The sequence below is a fragment of the Dipodomys ordii genome, unplaced genomic scaffold, assembly GCF_000151885.1.
Source record: "Dipodomys ordii isolate 6190 unplaced genomic scaffold, Dord_2.0 Scaffold14, whole genome shotgun sequence".
Taxonomy (NCBI): Eukaryota; Metazoa; Chordata; class Mammalia; order Rodentia; family Heteromyidae; genus Dipodomys; species Dipodomys ordii.
This window is the reverse complement of record NW_012267230.1, coordinates 9,857,290-9,876,618: the sequence shown is the minus strand read 5'-3', so window position 1 is coordinate 9,876,618 and position 19,329 is coordinate 9,857,290. Positions and strand designations below refer to the sequence as shown.

Here is a 19,329-nt window from a genome sequence, read left to right as displayed (position 1 = left end):
GTGCCAGATTGAGTTTATTGAGTACCTAGAATGTTTCTGGCACATTGCTGCTCTGAGTTGCCGCCACCTCACGTGTGCCCCCTGTCTGTTGGCATTAGGTTTCCACAATGGGACAGGCTGGCCTGTGTCCTTGAGCCCAGATGAGGTCTCACTCTCCTCTTATTCTAGCCTTGAACTCAGGGCCTCACACCGCAGCTTTAGCTCTGCCTCTTGGGTTACACCTCCACTTCCTACTTTTTACTGGTTAACTGTAGATAAGAGTCTCTAGAATTTGTCTACCTGGGCTGGCTTCGAACCTCAACCCACAGATTTCAGTCTCCTGTTAGCTAGGATACGTTTCTTAATAAAACAAGGCAGTTAAAAGTGGGGGGTGGCTCACACCTGTAATCCTAGCTACTCAGGAGGCTGAGATCAGAGGATCACGGTTCAAAGCCAGCCTGGGCAAGAAAGTCAGTGAGACTCTTATCTCCAATTAACCAATAGAAAACCGGAAGTGGCGCTGTGGCTCAAGTAGTAGAGTGCTTGCCTTGAGCTGAAGAGCTGAGGGACAGTGCCCAAGCCCAGAATTCAAGCCCCACGACTGACCCCTCCCTCCAGAAAAGTGGGGGGTGGGCTGGGAGGTGGAGAGAGGTAAGTCTGGGAGGAAGTTTGTCTTGCCACCCCTCTGCTGCTTGCCAGGCATTCTATGAATCTAACCTGAATTCTTCAAGTCCTTGTGGGAAAGGGCAGACCTATCTGTTCTACCTCGGGCTGTAAAGGTGTGCTCTTGGTGATTCAGGTTTGCTCCACTGCCCCCTCTTAGGAGCCAGCCCAGGGTGTCTCTCTGTTCCCGAGCTGCTGGAATTAGGGGATGACGTTGGCAGCAGCATGAAACCTAGCAGGAGAGCACGTGGCGCTGCCCTGTGAGCAGCTGGACTATAGAAGGTGCGGGCAAGAAGGTCTTGTTCTGGCCAGATAAGGCCCAGGGGATTTTTATCCTGATTGGTGGCCAGAGGCAGGGGAGGAAGAATCCGGTTTTTGTGGGCTCCGACAGGTGAGGATCAGGAGGCTGATGGCTGTGGATTCCTGCCAGCTCGGCGGCAGCAGCTTCAGCTCCTGGCTGACCCAGACCGGACTGGGAAAGGAATTAATGTGGATGGACAAAAGACTGCCTTATGCGGCCATTCACCAACTGTCGAAGCTCAAAGTGACAGAGAGATGGCTCAGAGCTCATTTAAAAACGCAAGGAATGGTTCATTTTCCACATGGTAACACTGTGGACGCTGTATGAATAATGTGTAATAAAAAGATGAAAAGGTTAGGAAGCGACCTGCAAATGGAATCCGGGCTGTGCGGCTTGTTCTCCGTTCCCTGCAGTAGGCAGTGTGCCCAAGGGGACCTTGTGTCTGGAGACTTTGCTCTTTGGAGGTTTTGAAGGGAGGAAAATGGTTCTATATACTGAAAATATTGTTAGTATTTTTTTTCTTTCTTTCCTTTTTTTTTTTTTTTAAAGTACTGTTCCTGGGGCTTGAACTCAGGGTCTGGGTACTGTCCCTGAGCTTCTTTGCTCAAAATTAACACTCTACCACTTGAGCCATAGAGCCACTTCTGGCTTTTTTTGAGTGGAATTTTGGAGATGAGTTTCACACTTTCCTGTGTGGGTTGGCTTCAAGTTGTGATCCTCCAATCTCAGCCTCCTGTACAGCTAGGATTACAATCATGAATCACCAGTGCCCGGCTTGTATTTTTAAGAACTCAGTTCTCTTGGCCCTGTGGTAAATAGCTTAGTGTCTGTCCTCTCCTGAGAGATCTAACAAGAAATTTTAATTATGTTTCATTTATTGCTTAGGTAACTTCTGAAAGGAGAGTAATTATTTTGGAATGATTCTGGGAGTAAATGGAATGATTCTGTTTTTAGGGTTGGTATTCAAGGATTAGTTACATTCTGACTCATCTATTAGTTAGCTGCATTTTACTTACCTCCCCTGTTCAATACTTGTAGCAGGCGGCTGGCCCCTGTCAGAAGCCGGTCACTAAGACAGGTGGCTCACACCTGTAATCCTAGCTACTTAGGAGGCTGAGATCTGAGGATTGCAGTTCAAAGCCAGCCGGGGCAGGAAAGTCCATGAAACTCTTATCTCTAATTAACCCCCAGAAAACCAGAAGTGACACCTTGGCTCAAAGTGGTAGAGTGCTAGCCTTGAGTGAAAAAGCTTAGGGACAGCCCCCAGGCTCTGAGTTTAAGCCCCATGGCCAACACCCCCCCCCAAAAAAAAGTGGGTCACTAACTGTTGTGCCCTGAAGTATGATAGCTCCCCTTGCCCCAATTCATGTCCAGCTTCCCATATGACTATATTTGGAGATAGGCCTATAAAAGGTAATTCAAGTTAATGAAGGTCGTAAAGGTGGGCCCTGAGCCAGGTGGACTAGAGTTCTTGTGAGGAGAGAGACACCGGACTCACAGAAGTCATACAAGGCCACAAGTGAGAGGCAGATGTCTGGCAGTAAAAGAGACAGCAAGCCAGCAGCAACTCGGTGCTGATCTTCTGCCTCCACAACTGTTTCTGGGACCCTGTCTGTGATGTTTCCTTACAGTGCTAGGAACAGACTTAAATACTGTTGGTGGTATGTGTTCGCCCAGTGTTTTAACAGGTGCAGATCTAGGTCTTGGTTCTTCTGCTCCCTGGTTTGGGTCTTTGGTCAGGCTGATAACCTTCATGCCTGTGTCCTGTACATTATAGATTGTATGTGTCCTACAAGCTATGTGAGGTTCCTCTGTGTGTTTTATGCAGGCCAGGAGGGGGTTGAGCATCTGAGTCCCATTCTCAAGTGCTGGTCTCCATTGGTTTTTAGCCACACTCAGGTTCCCTGTGGTGTGGGGGACAGAGGCTGGCTCTAGGACAGGCCACCTGGGGTTTCAGCCGATGGCCCTGGAGATGGGGTCATTGGCTGGTGGCTCCGGGGGTTAGATCTCAGGGTGTGTGGCTGCTGGCTTGTGTCTGGGGCCCCAGGGGTGCCTTGTCCCTAGCTTTGGCAGCACTGCTGGCCATGGCTTTCACTTTTGCTGTCTTGTTGTTTTTCTCTTTTTCATCGGAGGATTTAGCAAGATTAAGAAATGACGTTGCCGTCACTGACATCTTTCCAGAATCCCTTTCTAAATAGGTGTTTTAAATGGTACTAATAAATCCCCCTTAGTAGTAATCCCACCGGACAAACCTAAAGATAGGAAGCTGCTGGCGAGGGTGAAATGGAAGGCCAGCAGGCAGCGGGTCCCAGGCCAGTTGATGACAATGGATTAGGGCCCATTGTGCTCCACAGAAGTGCTTACTGTACCAGCCTGTTCATTCTGAGCCCAGCAAAGCCAGGGCTGCACAGGCTTGTGGGGGGCTGAGGGAGTGGCTCCTGCCACCCAGGGCCCAGCAAAGTGCTTGCTGGTACCCCAGAAGTCACTGCCAGTCTAAGTTGTCTCCTTGGCTCCCCATCAGGGAGAGGCAGATGTTGAGAAGTTGCTGTTCCTGCCAACAAGAGCAAGGCCAATCCAATGGACCTGGCCCTGTGCCCTTGCTCAGCTTCTCCACTGGGGACCATTGCACACGCTTGTCTTGGCGTTCCTAAATAATTACATTTCCTAAACAATCCCTTCTCCTAAATAAGTAAACACAGGCAGAAGCCACCCATACACAGACATAGAAATGTTTGAAAGTCATTCCCTACATCTAGTATTTCCCCTGAATCTCTGCATTTACCTTCTAGGAGCAGGACATTTTCCTCTGCTTCCCCAGCATCACTGCTGTGACAGGGACAATAATTGCATTAAGTCTCATGTCTCGTTCACACTCATTGTTCCTCACACATTGTGTAGCTCTCTTCTGCCTGCATTGCGTGTGAGCAAGGCTCATGTGCCCCCTCACCGCCTCTGCCTGGGTGCTGTCAGGCCTGCCTGGGTTGTGCTGGGCACCATCCCTTCCTAGCTCGGCTTCCTGGAGTCCACTAGAACCCTACTGGCATGTAGAGTGCCACCTGTAACAACACTAGACACATGGTGCCCAGAGCCTGGAGGACAGACAGCAAGAGTTTTCTACTCAGAAGTATTTAACTGCCTGGCTCCTGTGGCTCATGCTTCTAATCCTAGCAGAGAAGTCTGAGAGAATCCATCTTCAATTAGCTAACCAAAAGCTAGGCTGGAGGCCTGGCTCAAAGGGTAGCTGTGTGCAAGAAAGCTGAGTGAGTACAAATCCCAAGTTTAAGCTGTGACTCTGGAAAAGAAGTATCTCACAGGTTTTCATTAACTGGTCCTGAAGTTGTGGGGTGGAGGAGCACACAACAGCAGGTTCTAGTCCTGTGTAGACGAGCAATAGTGACAGACAGCTGAAAGAGCCTTGTTTTCTCTTTCTTGGTCAGTCCTTGCAGTCATTAGCTGCCAGGGGAAGATAATGGTTACCTCTGGCACGGAGTGAGCGCGTGGCTGGCTCCTTTGGGACTGACTTTACAGCAATGGAAACGTGCATATTCAAGCAGGCAACAGATTTGCTGTGTTCACTGAACCAGAAGTGGCCATAGGGAAGGCTGTTCATATGAACCCAAACTCTTGTAGTGACCTAGTTTTATACCATCTCCTGACTTTAGCTCTGAAATTCCCAGCCCATAGCTGTCTATGGAGGTTGTTAGACTCCAGAGTTCTTGTACCATACTGGCCTCAGATGGGAGTGCTTGTGTGTGTGTGTGTGTGTGTGTGTGTGTGTGTGTGTGTATGCATGCATGTATGCATGTATGTATGTATGTATGTATGTATGTATGTATGTATGTATGTATGTATGTATGGGTCTTTGGGGGACCTGGAGCACTTACTTTCCCCATCTAGAGGAGCAGCATCTGCTCAGCACCAGTCCAGGGTCACCTTGAGGCCACTCAGGTTCCTCCTCCAGTTCCCAACTTTTTCAAGAGAAGCCTAGATCTTTAAGGGAAATGTCCTGATTTTTAATTATCTGCACCTAATTAAAAACTATCTCTCTCACTACTCCTCTCCCTCTGGGGGTCAACAAAGCAAGTCTATAAGCCACAGGGGCCACACAAGCTGCCATTCCCCAGCTCTGATTATGGTAACAACTGTTGTTCCTTAGTAGTCCCTCCCTCCTTCCCTCCTTCCCTCTCTGTCTGTGTCTGTCTGTCTGTATCTCTCTCTCTCTCTGTGCCTCTTGGCCTCTGCCTTGTATTTCGCTGTTATCTTTTTAGCCTCATCTCATTTGTAGTCCACATCTCTTGCCAGCTGTCTCCTGAGGCCAAGATCCAATGAGTCTATTATGACTCGTTCCACAGTGAGATTGAGTTTTCAATTTACTATGCAGATGCAGATGCAGTACCAGTGAACATTTGGGCCCAGGGAGACTCCAGAGTCCCTGGCTCTTCCTTGTAGGCAAGGAACCATTCTGGACCCTTCCCCTCCTCATGCGCGGACAGTCAGATGATAATAGTGATTTTACTTCCTCATTCTCTCACACCATATCATGTGATGTGTTTTCTAGGTTTTGTCTCTGTGGTCCTATGGAATTGTCACACAGGAGATGCCAGAGCTGTACCCCCATAAACTACTGCGTTGTTAAATGTAATGATAGCAGCTGGCTTTGTTTTTTTCCCAAATACTACCTTAACATTTACTATGCTGTATTTATATTAACTAAGCAATTTTTCTTGACTTTTTAGGGCTGTTCTCTGCAGGAATTTCTTTTTTAACTTTATATTTTGAAATAATTTTAGATTTGCTGAAGAGTTACGAGGGTAATGATAACTCCCATATATACTTTATTCGCATTTACTAATTGTTAGCATTGCACCATATTTGAGATAGACTTTGTCTGTCTGCATATCTATTTGCTCCCTTAAATATTTTTCCTAGTCCATTTAGGAGTTAGTATGAAAGTCATTTACCTCTAAATTATCATGCATCTATTTTCCTCTAAGAACTTTTTAACACGGCTGTGGTGTGATTACAAAGTGCAGGAACTTTATTATGTAATGTGTTATGTAATAAAATGTGACATTATTATGTAATATAATGTGTTAGCTAGCTCTTTGTCTCTGACAAATATCTCACATAAACAACTTAAAGGGAAGAAAGACTTATTTATTTAAAAAATTTTGAAAATTGTCGCTAAGCCATTGTACAAAGGGGTTTTAATTCCACATGTCAGTTTATGATTTATTACATCTTGGTTGGAGGTCATGGTAGGCAGAATATAGTGGCAGAGTGGCACAGACAGAGCTGCTCACTGTAGCCAGGGGAGAGATGGGTAGGGGATGGGGACAAGGCACCTTTTCGAGATGTCCTGGCCACTTTCTTCCTCCAACCAGGCCCCCTCCCAGTAGTAACATTCTCTTTGGGGTCCATCAAGGACCAATCCACTGGTGACTAATCCTCCGGATCCAGTCACTTCCCAGCATGCCATCAACTGGCACCCAAGCTTTTAGCTCATGAACCTGTGTGGTGGATACTTCCTATCCAAACCACAATAGTCGATATTCATTCTTCACCAGTCAGGTCAAGTAAGCCTTTTATGGCTGGTCCTTCCTCTGCCTGATGGAGGATGGGGTCCATGGCCTGACATTGCACGGTCATGTGCGTGCAGCCTTATCTCCCTTGATCCAGAATGCTCCTATAGCTTTTCTGTCTCTCATGACCTTGATGTACGTGTGTGTGTGTGTGTGTGTGTGTGTGTGTGTGTTCTCCCTCTGGCTGGTTGCTAGGGAGAACGTCCTTCAATTTGGGTTTTCCAGCTGTTTCCTCGTATATCCAGGTTTATGTGTTTTTGACAGGATCTCAAGGGCCTTTAATCCATCTCCCCTTGGCCAAATAAGAGTCTTCTGGTCTCACAGATGCCAGAACATGGTGCCAAGAGATCAAAGTCATGAGCAGAGGTAGCCCTTCAGGGCCCCTGGTAGGGAGTGAGCCCCTGGCTCACAAGTATGTTGTGTTGGGCACATGAGATGTTAAATGGTGACTCTGTGCTTAAAGATCTCAGCACCTCACAGAGAAGTGCAGACTCGTAGCTGCTCCTGAGAGGCTGGAGGTTTGGTGCTGCAGGGCAGATTGGAGCTATGGACGCTGCCTTAGATGCGCTTTCCTTCCACACCACCCCCAGGATAGGGTTCCCGCTGTTCCTGTCTCAGCCTGCTTCAGTCCTTTAGGTTACCTGTTCTCTGTTTGCAGCAGTGGCACTGTGTGTCTTCATGCCTACCAGAGGGAAGTTGTCATGTGGGTGCCTTAGAGTATCAAGAACAGGCCCCCAGCTCGGTGACAGGCCCCTGTGCTCTTTGTACTTGATCTCGGAAAAGCTGGCTCCTCAGACCAAGGGGCCTGGACCAGTATGGGGAAACTGGCAGCATGTCTGAGATGAGCCTGAGTCAGCCCTGCACAGGGAGGGATTAGCTGTGGGGAAGAAGACTCTGTATTGGATGCCTGGCCTTTCCCAGCCCCCGCCCCCAGGGGGAAACAGACCTCTTTGGTTTGTAATAGAACAACAGCGGGCCTTGCTGTGCAGTTTATGGACAGCGATGACAAATGGGAGGATTTAATGCCTATTATATGCCACTTAATGTGTGGTTACACGCGCATGCGCGTGCGCACACACACACACACACACACACACACACACACACACATGTTCACAGCTATATGATTACTCTAGTTTCTGAAGTAGCTACTTCTGTTGTCCTATTCTGCAAGTGGTAAATTGAGTCACTTCCCTGCCCAGGGACAGGCAGAGGTGGAGCCAGCATTCACATCCAGAGCACTTGTCCTGGCACTAAGTGTGAGTGTTGTGTGAGTGAAGTAACAGTGGGGTATGACTCCTGCTGTTGAGCTCAGAACCCTGTGCTGCCGCTCTTGTGCGCAGGTAGGCGTCACTTTACAAACAATCACGAGGGCTAAGGAGAGACAAATGAGACCTGGTCTCCCCTGAGGAATCACACAGTTCAGTGGGAGCTGAGCACTGGCCACGTGGGTCAAAGTACTGGACTTAAGCAGAAGCCAAGGAAGGAGCTGTTGTCAAAACCCCTGCAGTAGAAGTGGAGCCCAGAGGAAAGATGGCCCTTGAGGAGGAGCTTGGAGAATTCCTGGATGTTCACTAGGGTGTTGGGGCTCTCAGCGGTCAGAGAAACCTGATAGGGAAGGGCTGTGAGGCACCAAACTGCTGAGGGGGCCAGGGGCCGAGTTTGATGGTCATCTGGGCTGCGCTGGGAGCCCTGACAGCTGCCAATGGGGGACAAGACAGGTCCAGTCTGGAGAGAACTGTGTGTGGTGGGGTCAGGGAGCTTGGGAGCAGTATGGCCCTGTGGAAGGCCTCCCCTCTACCTTACCTTCTCTACCTTCTCTTGCCACCCAGTCTGACCTCTCTGCCAGGGAGGCTGTATGGCTGGCTTGGTTTTATCCCCAGCCTCTTAGGATTATTCCAAAGGTAGTTCAGTGGCTGCTTTCCTTCTGGATCTGGAGCCACATTGCCCAAATTCGAATCCCAGCTCTGCCACTTGTTGCCCTGTGATTTGCTGGGAAAATGAGTTAACTTCTCTCCAGATATTTAAGTCTGCAAGTATTGCATTCTGGGCCTCTCCCCTCCGGCAGTCTGTGCTGGACAAGTGGTAGCTACAAGTGTGTGTCTGGGGAAGGCAGAAGTGTCTTGTCCTGGTGGTTGTGTGACAGGGTGAGCTTAAGAAGGATGCAAACAAGGTGTGTTGCCTCACACCTGTAATCCTAGTGACGTGGGTGGTGAGATCAGAACTGTGGTGGGAAGCCAGCCTGGACAAAAATGTTCTTGAGACCCCCATCGCAACCAACTAAAAGGCTGGGTATATGTCTGCCATCCCAGCAATGCACCAAAGGATAAATAGGATTGCGGTCCAGACAAAAAGTAAGACCCTATTCAAAATGTGGTAAAAGCAAAAAGTGCTGGGGGACATAGCTCAAGAGGTAGACTGCCTAGCAAATGCAAGACCTTGAATTCAAACCCCAGTAACACACACACACACACACACACACACACACACACACACACACACAGAGTATTACACTCTGCAATGACCTTGAAGTCTTAGCAGAGGCCCTATACACTACAGAACAGTGATTGATACCCACAGGCCCTTCTTGAGATTTGTTGAAGGCTGCTTTGTGGTCTTCCTCATGCCTTTGGGTAACCTGGCCCCTCAAAGACCCCTCAGCCACTGTGACTGAGAGAAGATGTGGCTGAGTGTGAATTCAGGTGGTGCACACAAGTAGTGTGCATTCTGTACTGACAGAACAGTAGAGCCGAGGTCTCTCAAGCCGAGTTTTTGTATGTCTGGGGAAGGCAGAATTCCCGGAGGGTGTGTCCTATGTTTTCATGCCCGGGAATTACCAAATGCACGTAGCAGGTTCGATAGTTTTGTTTGGAGTAATTATCCTTTGAGAGTGCTGTCTGGGGTTGCTGGTTGTTTATTCTGACATTGGGGCAGATGTAATTGCTTTGACTTACAAACATTAATTATTGCAGTCATTGGAAACTGTGAGAGGTGCTTGCCACCTACTCAATGATTTGCTTTCTTCCCCAATGCTTTGAAGGAAAACGGCAGGGTGGCCAGGAGCTGCAGCAGGGCTGGGAGGAGGGAGCTGGTGAAGCTTTCTGGAACCATGCAGGTGAATAACTTCAATCCTGGCAGCCACCACTTCTTCCCTAGATGACCACAGTAGCCACCTCCAGGCTGCTGGCTTTCCCTCATTCTGTGTACTGTCACCACGCAGCTCTCTGTGTTCCCTGGCTTAATGTCTTTCTTTGGCCTCCCTTCCCACTGAGAATAGCACCCAGCTCAGGGACTTCAGGACTCAAGTGCTGCTCCAGCCTCCCTGGCTTTCCCTCCTCTCGCCTCTGCCTGGGGTGGTATTGGTGGTGCCTCATCCTGAGCACCTCTGCTGCTTCCGAATAGGAACTGCATGCTAATAGGCCCTCAGATGGTTTGTTGTGCACAGGCCCCATGGAAATGGTACATCATTGCCTTCTTCAGGTCCAGCCTTCGTTGTCACCTCCCAGAAAAGCCGCCTGAGCCCCCACTTCATGAAACAACTCCACCCCAGACCTTGCTTTACCTGTACCCTCTGCACTGTTATCTGAAATCCCTACTTAATTGTGAGTGTCACCTCTGTGACATTCTGCCCTTCCATTTCAGTTGTCTAGCAGCGCGTTACCTTGTCATGTGGCAGGTGGCAGAGCAGCATTTGTTGAGGGTTCAGTACTTTCTGCAGCAATCGTGTGGGGCCCTCTGTCCTCTCTGCCCCGAGCTTCTTTAGGCTAAACTGAGAAACCAGCTCCCCGGGGGTCATCTTGATGAGGCATCCTAAAATGATTCTTGTTTATGGCTCCCTGAGTCTGAAGTGCTCTAAAATCGGTAACTTTTTTGGGGGAGGGAAATTCTACACCTGACTCCTTGTGATCAGAAATGGTCAAATCACAGGCTTGCTAAGAATGCTGTATGAAATCCCCTCTGGGCTCCGTGGAGGAAGTGTGTGTGTGTGTGCATGTGAATGAACTTGACGTGTAGCATCGAGCCCCACCCCCAGCAGTTCAGACAAGGAACATTGAGCCTATATTGGCGATGTATCTGGTGCTAAGGTGCAAGGTCCTTGTTGGGGTGGGGCTTCTCCATTGTCTCCCTCTCTCACACACAGTGAATTATTTAGGACTCATTAGTGAACCCATCAACTCCAGTGACTTGTCAGACATCAATAGAAAGGTGTCTTTAATAATCAAAACAGATCTACACAGTGATGGGAACAACAAATTGTATGTGGATTATCTGCCTAAATTAAAGTCCTCTTAGATGGCCACAAATTAGTTGTTCTGAGTCTGGAAACTTTTTTTTCTTTTTGGGCTAGTGGCACTCTGAGTTGTACTTTTTTAACCTTTTGGATTAGGAGGAGGTACCAGTTAGCATTCTGTTTCCATAGTCCGTATCTGAGACAATCATCTCCTCGAGAGACAAGAGACGTAGGTTCTCAGCTAAGTCAATGGCATTATCCATACTAAGAACTGTTGTTGCCACTGGAGCCTGTGAGAAGACAGTCAGTGGCCTCGTGGGATGAGTTATTTGGTGAGACCACAGTTGCTGAAAGTCATCTGATCATGAAAGTTCACATGTACAGTGACCTCCATACCAGCACATTGATCACGGCAGAGAGCCTGGCATGCACTCACCTGGCTGTTTCTGTGGGTCACTGTGTGTGGTGGGAAAAGGGGAGGGGAGAGGGAGGAGGAGGGAAGGAAGGAATGAGGGGAGCTGAGCAGTCAATAAACGAAAAAGGCTTTCTTCAAAACCAGAAGATAGTAAAGGAGCATGAAAGATGTTTCACCCTCAGTAATGGGGTTTATTTCAAGGTTTATGGCTTTCAATTAATTTTTACATTCCTCCTTATACGCATTCTGATTATTTTGCAATGATCCCTTTTATTTTACTTTTTTTGGTAATCATAGTTTTGTAGTTTTAGGCTCTTTTTATTGCAGGCAAAGAAAAACCTGCGTAGCATGTCGAAAGACACTGGGTCCCCTGGGTGGGAAGCGGGGGGATTAGACACAGAGTGTGGAAGAGATGCCTCTTTGCAGCGTAGCTGAGGAGACACCAAGACAGTATCCCCAAAGAGACAGAGGAAAGCGCTGGAGGGCCTTGGGGCCAAGACTTAGGATTTGGCAGTTGTCTTACTGGCGGCCTTGGTCTTGGGACCCTGCTCAGAGACCTTGGCTGTTTATCCCCTCCCCACACATCGGGGAGAAGATTGCCAGTGACTGCAGCTTTGTGTGGAGGGGGTATGGGCAGGTGAGCACCCACGTGCCTCAGCGATGTGACGTGAGACATCTAAGCTGTGTGGTGACCACTTGGTGCTTGGATGCTCCTTCGTCCCCTGGCCTGACCCTCAGCCAGTATACCTGAGGAATGGACTCAGGAGGCGGCTGGGTCCTGTGAAGCTCCATTGTGCAGCTCTATGAAAGGTAGATGTGGAGGTGGCCGGCTGCCTCTTTCCTTTTGATGGTTCTGGGGATTGAACGCAAAGTCTCCAATATGTTAGGCATGTGCTCTACTTCATGAGTTGTGTTTCTAGTGGCACCCTTTCCACCCCTTTGGGATAGGGTCTTGCGAAGTTGGCCACATCTGACCTTGAATGCACAATCCTGTGAGTGTCGAAGTCACAAGTCACTGAGATGACAGGCATGGGCCTCCCCACCCGCTTGCTCAGTTTCCTCTTCTGTAAGATGGGAGTGTATGAATTCCTGAGAGGGTTTAGTGCAATGATGTTTAAACAGTGGGCACAAGCCTTGGCAAGTGACGCTTAGTACACAAAGCAATTGGTGAAATAGTGAGTATTTTCCAGGGCGAATATTAAGCACAATGCTTAGTACGTACTTCTGTGAATGGAGGGAGCAGACACAGGGGTGGATTCAGGCAGTCCAAGCACAGCATGCGTCAGCATTCTGGGTTTGTGGGACTAGTTGCGCTTACCTCCATCTTGAAAGGATAGTTCCTGAAGGTATTCTACAAACATGCCCTTGGTGATGCCTTTCCCATGATCTCTGAAAACAAGAGTATGTTAATATTTCTATCATGAAAATTGTGTTTTTCTTTACACGGATTCCCTTCCCTACTTTGGGTTCAAGTTCTCAGTTTTTAAATCTGCTTTTCATTCTTGTATCTGCAGAGAAAACGAGGTGCTCAAAGTCCAGCTGAAGAAATACGTTGGAGCTGTCCAGATGCTGAAAAGAGAAGGCCAAACAGCTGAAGGTGAGAGGGAGCCAGAGCTGGGGAGGGGTGGCAACATTTCCATTGAGCCCTGGGCCTGGCCGCAGTGGACACTCAGTATATCATGGGTAGTCCTGCTCCTGACTAGCACCTGTCCAGGTGAAGGAGTCTGGTGCTGCCCAGGATTCTTGCTAAGTGAAAGAAAGCACAGTGTAGGATTTGCCAGACTTTCAGTAGTAATCATATCAGTTCGTGTTCTTAGTCTGGAGGCTGGCGTGATGATGAGCCTTGTGGGTAATGAGTCACATTGAGCCAGGCTGTGAGCAGCAGAATGTTAGATGTCTAGGAGTTTGTACACTCAGGCACGGGTTGATCCAGCAGCTCAAACATTATTACCAAGGGTTGGTTTCTTTCATTCCTCAGCTCTGTCTCTCCCCAGCATTGGCAGTGACATGCCTGCAGTTGTTTAACCATCAGCCCTTTGAGCTGATAAGGCTCCAAGTATGCTGATTTCAGGGTATAGACGCTTCCGCTAGGGCAGATTTATAGTTATTTACACCAGGTCATGGTGGAGTTAGGGAGGGATATGCCCTGATGTCCTGGCACCTCCATGTGCCAGCTCATTTTCAACCATGTGTTCTCGCTGCAGGGTTAGTGTTCCCAACAACCCCAGTGAAGGGACAGCCTCTCTTCTCCGCCAGTTCTCCCTGAACCCCACCATCTCCTTCCCCACAGAGCAGTGGTTCTTAGCGTAGACACTTTCAAAACTTGCCTAGACTCATGGAAGAGGCAAGGTAGAAATGATACACTTTACAGTACAGTAGCTTGAGAAGGGGAGTGTATTCCTGCAATCCCAGTCCCTTAGGCGGAGAACAGGAGGATGGTAGTTCAGGGGATGGGCAGAAAAGTCTGTGAGACTTTCTCTCAATGAAGTCATCAAGACAACTTGATGGTGCATGCCTGCGACCCCAGCTATGACAGGAAACCTAAAATAGGCAAATTCTGGTCTAAGCATGTACCTGAGCAGGAAGTGAAGAGCCTGTTTCAGAAATAACCAGTTCAAAAAGGTGGTTTTGAAGACAGGGCTCAAGGGGTTGAGCACTTGCCTAGCCACCATAGGGACCTGAGTTCAAAACCCAGTACCACATACCTAAAAGAAAACCCCAGCAATGGAGGCCTCTTTGACACTTTTCTGTGGAAACAGGCAGTGTAGTCCAAGGCTGGATGAGAATCGTGTGGCCACTAGGGGCTCACACTGCTTCTCTCAGCCCCGTTATTCTGTGTGTCTTTTAGTCTTCATGTGCTTGTCTCATGTTACCTGCGTGATGCTAGTGCTCTGCCATCACATCTGTATTTCCAGTAGCAAGAAGTAGGAAGAGCTGAGTGCATTTCACAGCTGAATTAGCTGAGGGTTTGAAACTTTCTTTAAGGGGACTAAGCCTTGAAGGAGACTTTCAGAGTCTTCCCCATGACTTCTTATTGCTACTTGCCCCGATTACAAAGCAGGCCTGGAAAGTGTCATCGGTATCTAAGGAAGGACAGTGTATGATACGGTATTGGTGGCCAGCAGTCCCTGCCTCTGGTTTTAAGGGTAGTGGAAATCCTGTGGGAAGGGGAAGCATTGCTGAAGGCACCCCCTCCCCAAGGTCCCAAGCCCCTCTGTGTGCCGTCACCAAAGGTCATGGTTACAGGAGGATCTGGTTCCTGGCTCTGGACAAGACATGGCCCCCATGTCTGGTGATCACTGGGAAGAGTAAGGTTGTGTTTGCTCAACCCAATTCCATCCCCAGCAGGACACTCCTTCTCCTAAACTCTGGCAGAAGCAATCACCTGCAAATACCCAGTATCGATTCACCCCACTTGGTTCATTTCCTTTTTATTGTTTGCTGGGAAACAAAGGCCCAGGAACAGAACGGGAGCATGGGAGCATCCGGAGTGCGGCAGCTCCCTCCTCCCAGGTGGAGGCCAGCCGTGTATTTATCCTTGTCTTCCCGAAGGCTCAGCGTTGTGATTATCGCCCTGGGGTTTGTCAATCAGCCTCTCCACTGGTTCCCAGCTCCCCTCCTTCCTGGGAGCTGACAGGTGGCTTGTTTTGTTAAATGCCACTTTGGTTTTGGAAAGTGCTCTGTTTTAAGTTTCTAATTACAGCTTTCCTAAGGCAACTGGTCATTTTGCTTTGCTTGAGTGGTTAATGATGGCTTGTACCTCAGCCAGGAGTGGCATGTCTAAATGTTTTCTTCTCCTTGGCCTGAATGGGAATAGAAAGCCTGTACAGAGATGCAGCTGGCCCCTGGGCTGGGTTGCTTCCCTGCCTGGGGGTCTTGCTCTTGTTCTTTGCACTTCAGAAGACATCTCCCTCCTCCTTCTGTGTGTGTGCCTTCCCTTCACTCTGGCAAGACTTCCTACTGCCTCCTCCAGGAAGCCGCTCCTGCTTTCCCTTTTCTCCCATTTGGTCTCTTCCAGAGCTTTGGTATTGCTGCCTTGTTTTAACATTCTAGTTTCTTTAACATTCTAGTTTCTTCCTTTATTAACATATTCAAGAAATAGGTACCAGGATGTAAACTGCATGCAAGCAGAGACTGACTTGGTTGTTTGGGGTGGGAGCAGTACTAGGCTTTGAACTTAGGATCTTGTGCTTGCTGAATAGGTACTCTACTGCTGAGCCCTGCCTCCAGACCTTTTTGTGTGCCGGTTATGTATTAAATTTGCTTTGTAAATAGTTTTACAAAGGGGTTTCAGTTCAACATGTCAACTCATGAGTATAATGCATCTTGATCAGCATTACCCCTTCTTAACTCCATCCCCAACCCACCCAGCCCCTCAAGTTACCAAGTTCCAGGCTGTGAGGTATTCTGGGGGGGCAGGGGCTGGGACTGTGCCTGCACTTTCTTGCCCTGCCAGGCTCCTCATTACCCTTCTACCCCTCTCCCCTGCTCTCTTGTCATCTCACTTTTTTTTTTTTTAAAGGAATCAGATCTCTCCAAAAACACCCTCTTTTCTTCAGGTGGAACCAATTAGACCATGCTCTGCTCTGCCTTTAATTACTTTCTCCCTCATTTGCATCTGGCTTGTCTCATTAGCATGCCATTAGCTGAGTGCCTGTACCTCCACTGCAGTCAGGAGCAGCATGCCTCCACAGTTGTGTGGCCTGTCCTCTCGCTCCTGCTGCCTTCTGGGTAAAATAAAGGATTTGGAGCTACATGCCACGGCCGGCCGCCTCCGGGCTCAGCACTGCCTGCCTTGCAGTCATTGTTCAATTGCGCTGTTGGAAAAATAACTTGTGCTTAGTTTCCTTTTTAAAAGAGCTATATTCATTGGAGAGAGTTAGAAAGCAGCTAGGTGGCTCCTGCCCGTAAGTCTACTATTTCAGAGGCTGAGGCAGGAGGATTGGGAGTTTGAGGCCAACCCTGGATTACATAGCAAGACCCTTTCTCAAAATAATAGCAGCAGACAAACAGTGAGAAAGAAAGAAGGAAAGAAAAGAGAAAAAGCGAGAGTCAAGTGGCAAAGAACTGGAATTGTTTGTAAACCCTCCCACCTTGTTACTGCTTTGGACCACATCCTTCCAGACAGCTGCGGCCCTTTGCTGTGCACACAGGTACTCTTAGGGTGAAAGTTCTCTGCCTGAAGGTTTGGTGACCCCTTCCCCTTTTGCCTGTGACAGGCAGGCTTTTTTTGTTGTTATTATTGCTGTTGGTGGTGAGGCTTGAACTCAGGGCCTGGGTGCTATACCTGAGCCTCTTTGTGCTCAAGACTAGTACTCTACCAATTAAGCCACAGCTCCACTTCTGTTTTTTTGAGTGGTTAATTGGAGCTAAGAGTCTCACTTTTCTGCCTAGGCCAGCTTTGAACTGGGATCCTCAGATCTCAGCTTCTTGAGTAGCTAGGATTATAGGTGTGAGCCACTGGTGCCCAGCTTTTTTCTTGTCTTGTCTTATGGCTAAAAAGAAAGCTGATGGTACAATAAAACAGCAAATAATAGATAGGGATCTCAATCAGAAAATCAGGCCATGGTGCTTCTGTGTGTCATCCAGTGTGCCCAGATGGCAGGAAGTGTCTTCTGCTACTTCCTGCCACTGTCTGGCCGTCTTCATCTCTTTCCAAAGAAGACAGGGCAGCATTCGTTATGCAGCCCACATTGGGAGGCATTAGCAGTGTAGCTTTAGAGTGCGGGTTTTAGCCCAGAAAGTTCTAGTGCCGCCTTTGCTAGCAGTATGAGCTTGAACACATGACCTGCTTCTTTCCCCTTTCTTCAGTCCTCTTCTCTTCCAGCTTGGTCAGTTCTGCTACGAAGTTAGTCTTCAAGTTCACTAATCTTTTCTTCTGCGATTGGCCTGCTGCACAGTCATGTGGCCACAGCTCACTGCAAGGGATGCTGAGAAGCACAGAGTCTCTTCTCTGCCCAGCTGGCCCAAGATGGGTGTCTGGTTTAGGAAGAAAGAATGGCTCTTAGAAGACCATAGCCATTCCTGCCATGCTTGCAGTTAGTGGCTACTCTCCTTTTGAGGAGCTCCAGAGGGAAGGGTGCTGGCATGGCTGGTGGCAGCAGCCCCCAAGTCATTTTCAACAGGAGTTTGAAAGACTCCCTGCTCAACCCTGTGAAGCCTCTGGCAATCGCTCACTCACCCTTACTTGGGTGAAATAGATGTCCGCCTAGTCTTTGTGGTTAGGCGCTATGGTGGACAGTTGCCTTCAGTCCCCAGTAGCATGAAGGGTTGGATTTACTGCTGGCACTGGTCTCTTCCTCAGTGCCAAGAGAACTTGACTGAGCTCAGACCCAGGCCCAAGTCCTGCCGGCTGCTCACTGGTCCTGTCATTGGGCCTGATGTTGTTTCCCAGCCGGGGAACTGAAGTTCGAAGCTACTTGGCTTTTCCTTGGGAAAGGAGAAAAAATTTTTTTTCTTGGTTTCTCATGAGTTGTTATTATTGCCATCTTTTTTTGGACATTTTCTAGCTGGAGAGTTCTTTACATGACAGTTGACATCCAATTAAATATGTATTATGGAAAAATCCGCTTGTTAGGTGCAATGGTAAAAATACTGGTTGCATACATTACAGAGACATACAGAGATTTCCTGCAAGCAGCCACTAGATAGCTTGTACTTCGAATATTGTTATGATTGAATATTTTATCAGAATTTAAAAAAATGAGTTAGCGCATACACTGTATCAAGTCTAGCAGTGCAGAGATGTTAATAATCTCATTACTGTTCCTCTGGGTCACTGGCTCATTGATGTATGTACATGGACACAGCACTGTACCGCCCAAACATGTGTTCCTGTACTACAACCCCTGCTGGGGGTGACGGTCTTTGCCGAACTAGGGCCCTTGGACGTGTCGCCTGTTTAAATACTAATGGCAGTTTTACTGGTAACCATCCACATCTGTTCATTAGGTATTGCCAGTGTGGACAAGTGTAAGGGTTCCAGCAGAGACTCCAAAAGCTTTCCTTTAAGGAAAAGGCCTGCTGACCCCACAATCTCTCATCTTGTGGTAGTCACAAGTAGTGCGAGAGAATACAACTTTCCTCCTGAGCTTACTTCAAGATCTCCACCATTCTCTCTCATACCAGAATTGGGATCAGAGTCTCAAAATGATTCTCCACCAATGGTAGCTAGGTCATTTCAGGGTTCTTAGTGAAATCATTACCTAAGCCCCTCCCCCATGAAGCCCAGGTGGGAGAGGTGAAGGCGGAGGTGTCTGGAGGCCACTGGCTTGTGTGTCAGCAGAGATCACCTCTGCTCTGACTGTCAGGTTCTCAGCCCCCAGTGGTGGCCTGAAGGTAGGTGCCTGTCAAGCATACTGCTGTCTGTAGTGACAGAGACAATGCGATACTGCTCCTTCGTGTGTTCCATGATCTCGAATCTGAGCTCCTCCTCGGTTCCATTTAACAAGAGCCGATTGTGGCAGTTTTTGCTGCTCTCTTTGGAGCCGTGCAACCCCAAATTGGAAGAATCTCCAGGAGATGTAGAGTTTGGTTGAGAAGTCTGACGGTGTTGTCTGGGCCCCAATTCGCTCTTTCTCCCTTGTTTAAGGTGAAGTGTTATTCCTCAGACTGAAAATTCATGTGCATTGTGAGACATCATGTTGATAGTTATAAGGTGGGACCCAGAACAGTTCTCTTTGGAAATGTGGGTTGTACCCAGAAAGAGTGGTCTTCGGGGCTCTGCCACCACCCTGCAGTGTGTCACACCTGGGAAGCAGCTCCTAAAACGGATTCAGTATGAGGAGGGTCCAGCCATCTTGGAAGTCACTGTCCTCCCCTACCCCCTAGCGCACACCCAGATTAGCCATGATGATGACTGTGATTCAGCTGCTATTGAGGTGTGTGCCGAGGCCTGCAGCTTATGTTAGTAATAACTCTCTTCCACACTTGACAGGTAGCAGAAACCATTCAGAGGCAACAAGGAAATACACTGTCACACAGAGCTGAGAAGTCTGGGGTGCAGGCATGGCTGGATCTAGGCACACAAATAGTTACTAGGGAGGTCCTTCATGGCAAGTATTGGTTCTGCCGCTAGTGTAACTTTGTCTCCAGGAAGGTTTTCTTTTCTACAGGGAGGCAGGAAGAATGACCTGAGCACTGGCACAGGAGTCTGGGG

The 19,329-nt window shown here is 48.4% G+C and overlaps 1 protein-coding gene across 1 annotated transcript in view; it reads left to right on the top strand.

Annotated features, from left to right (window-relative positions):
• Snx29 (sorting nexin 29) overlaps positions 1 to 19,329 on the top strand; it is a 177,355-nt gene that overhangs the window by 54,134 nt on the left and 103,892 nt on the right. The window contains exon 10 of the mRNA XM_013011677.1: positions 12,686 to 12,768. Within this exon, the coding sequence (XP_012867131.1) occupies positions 12,686 to 12,768 (83 nt within the window). The remainder of the gene's footprint in view (positions 1 to 12,685; positions 12,769 to 19,329) is intronic.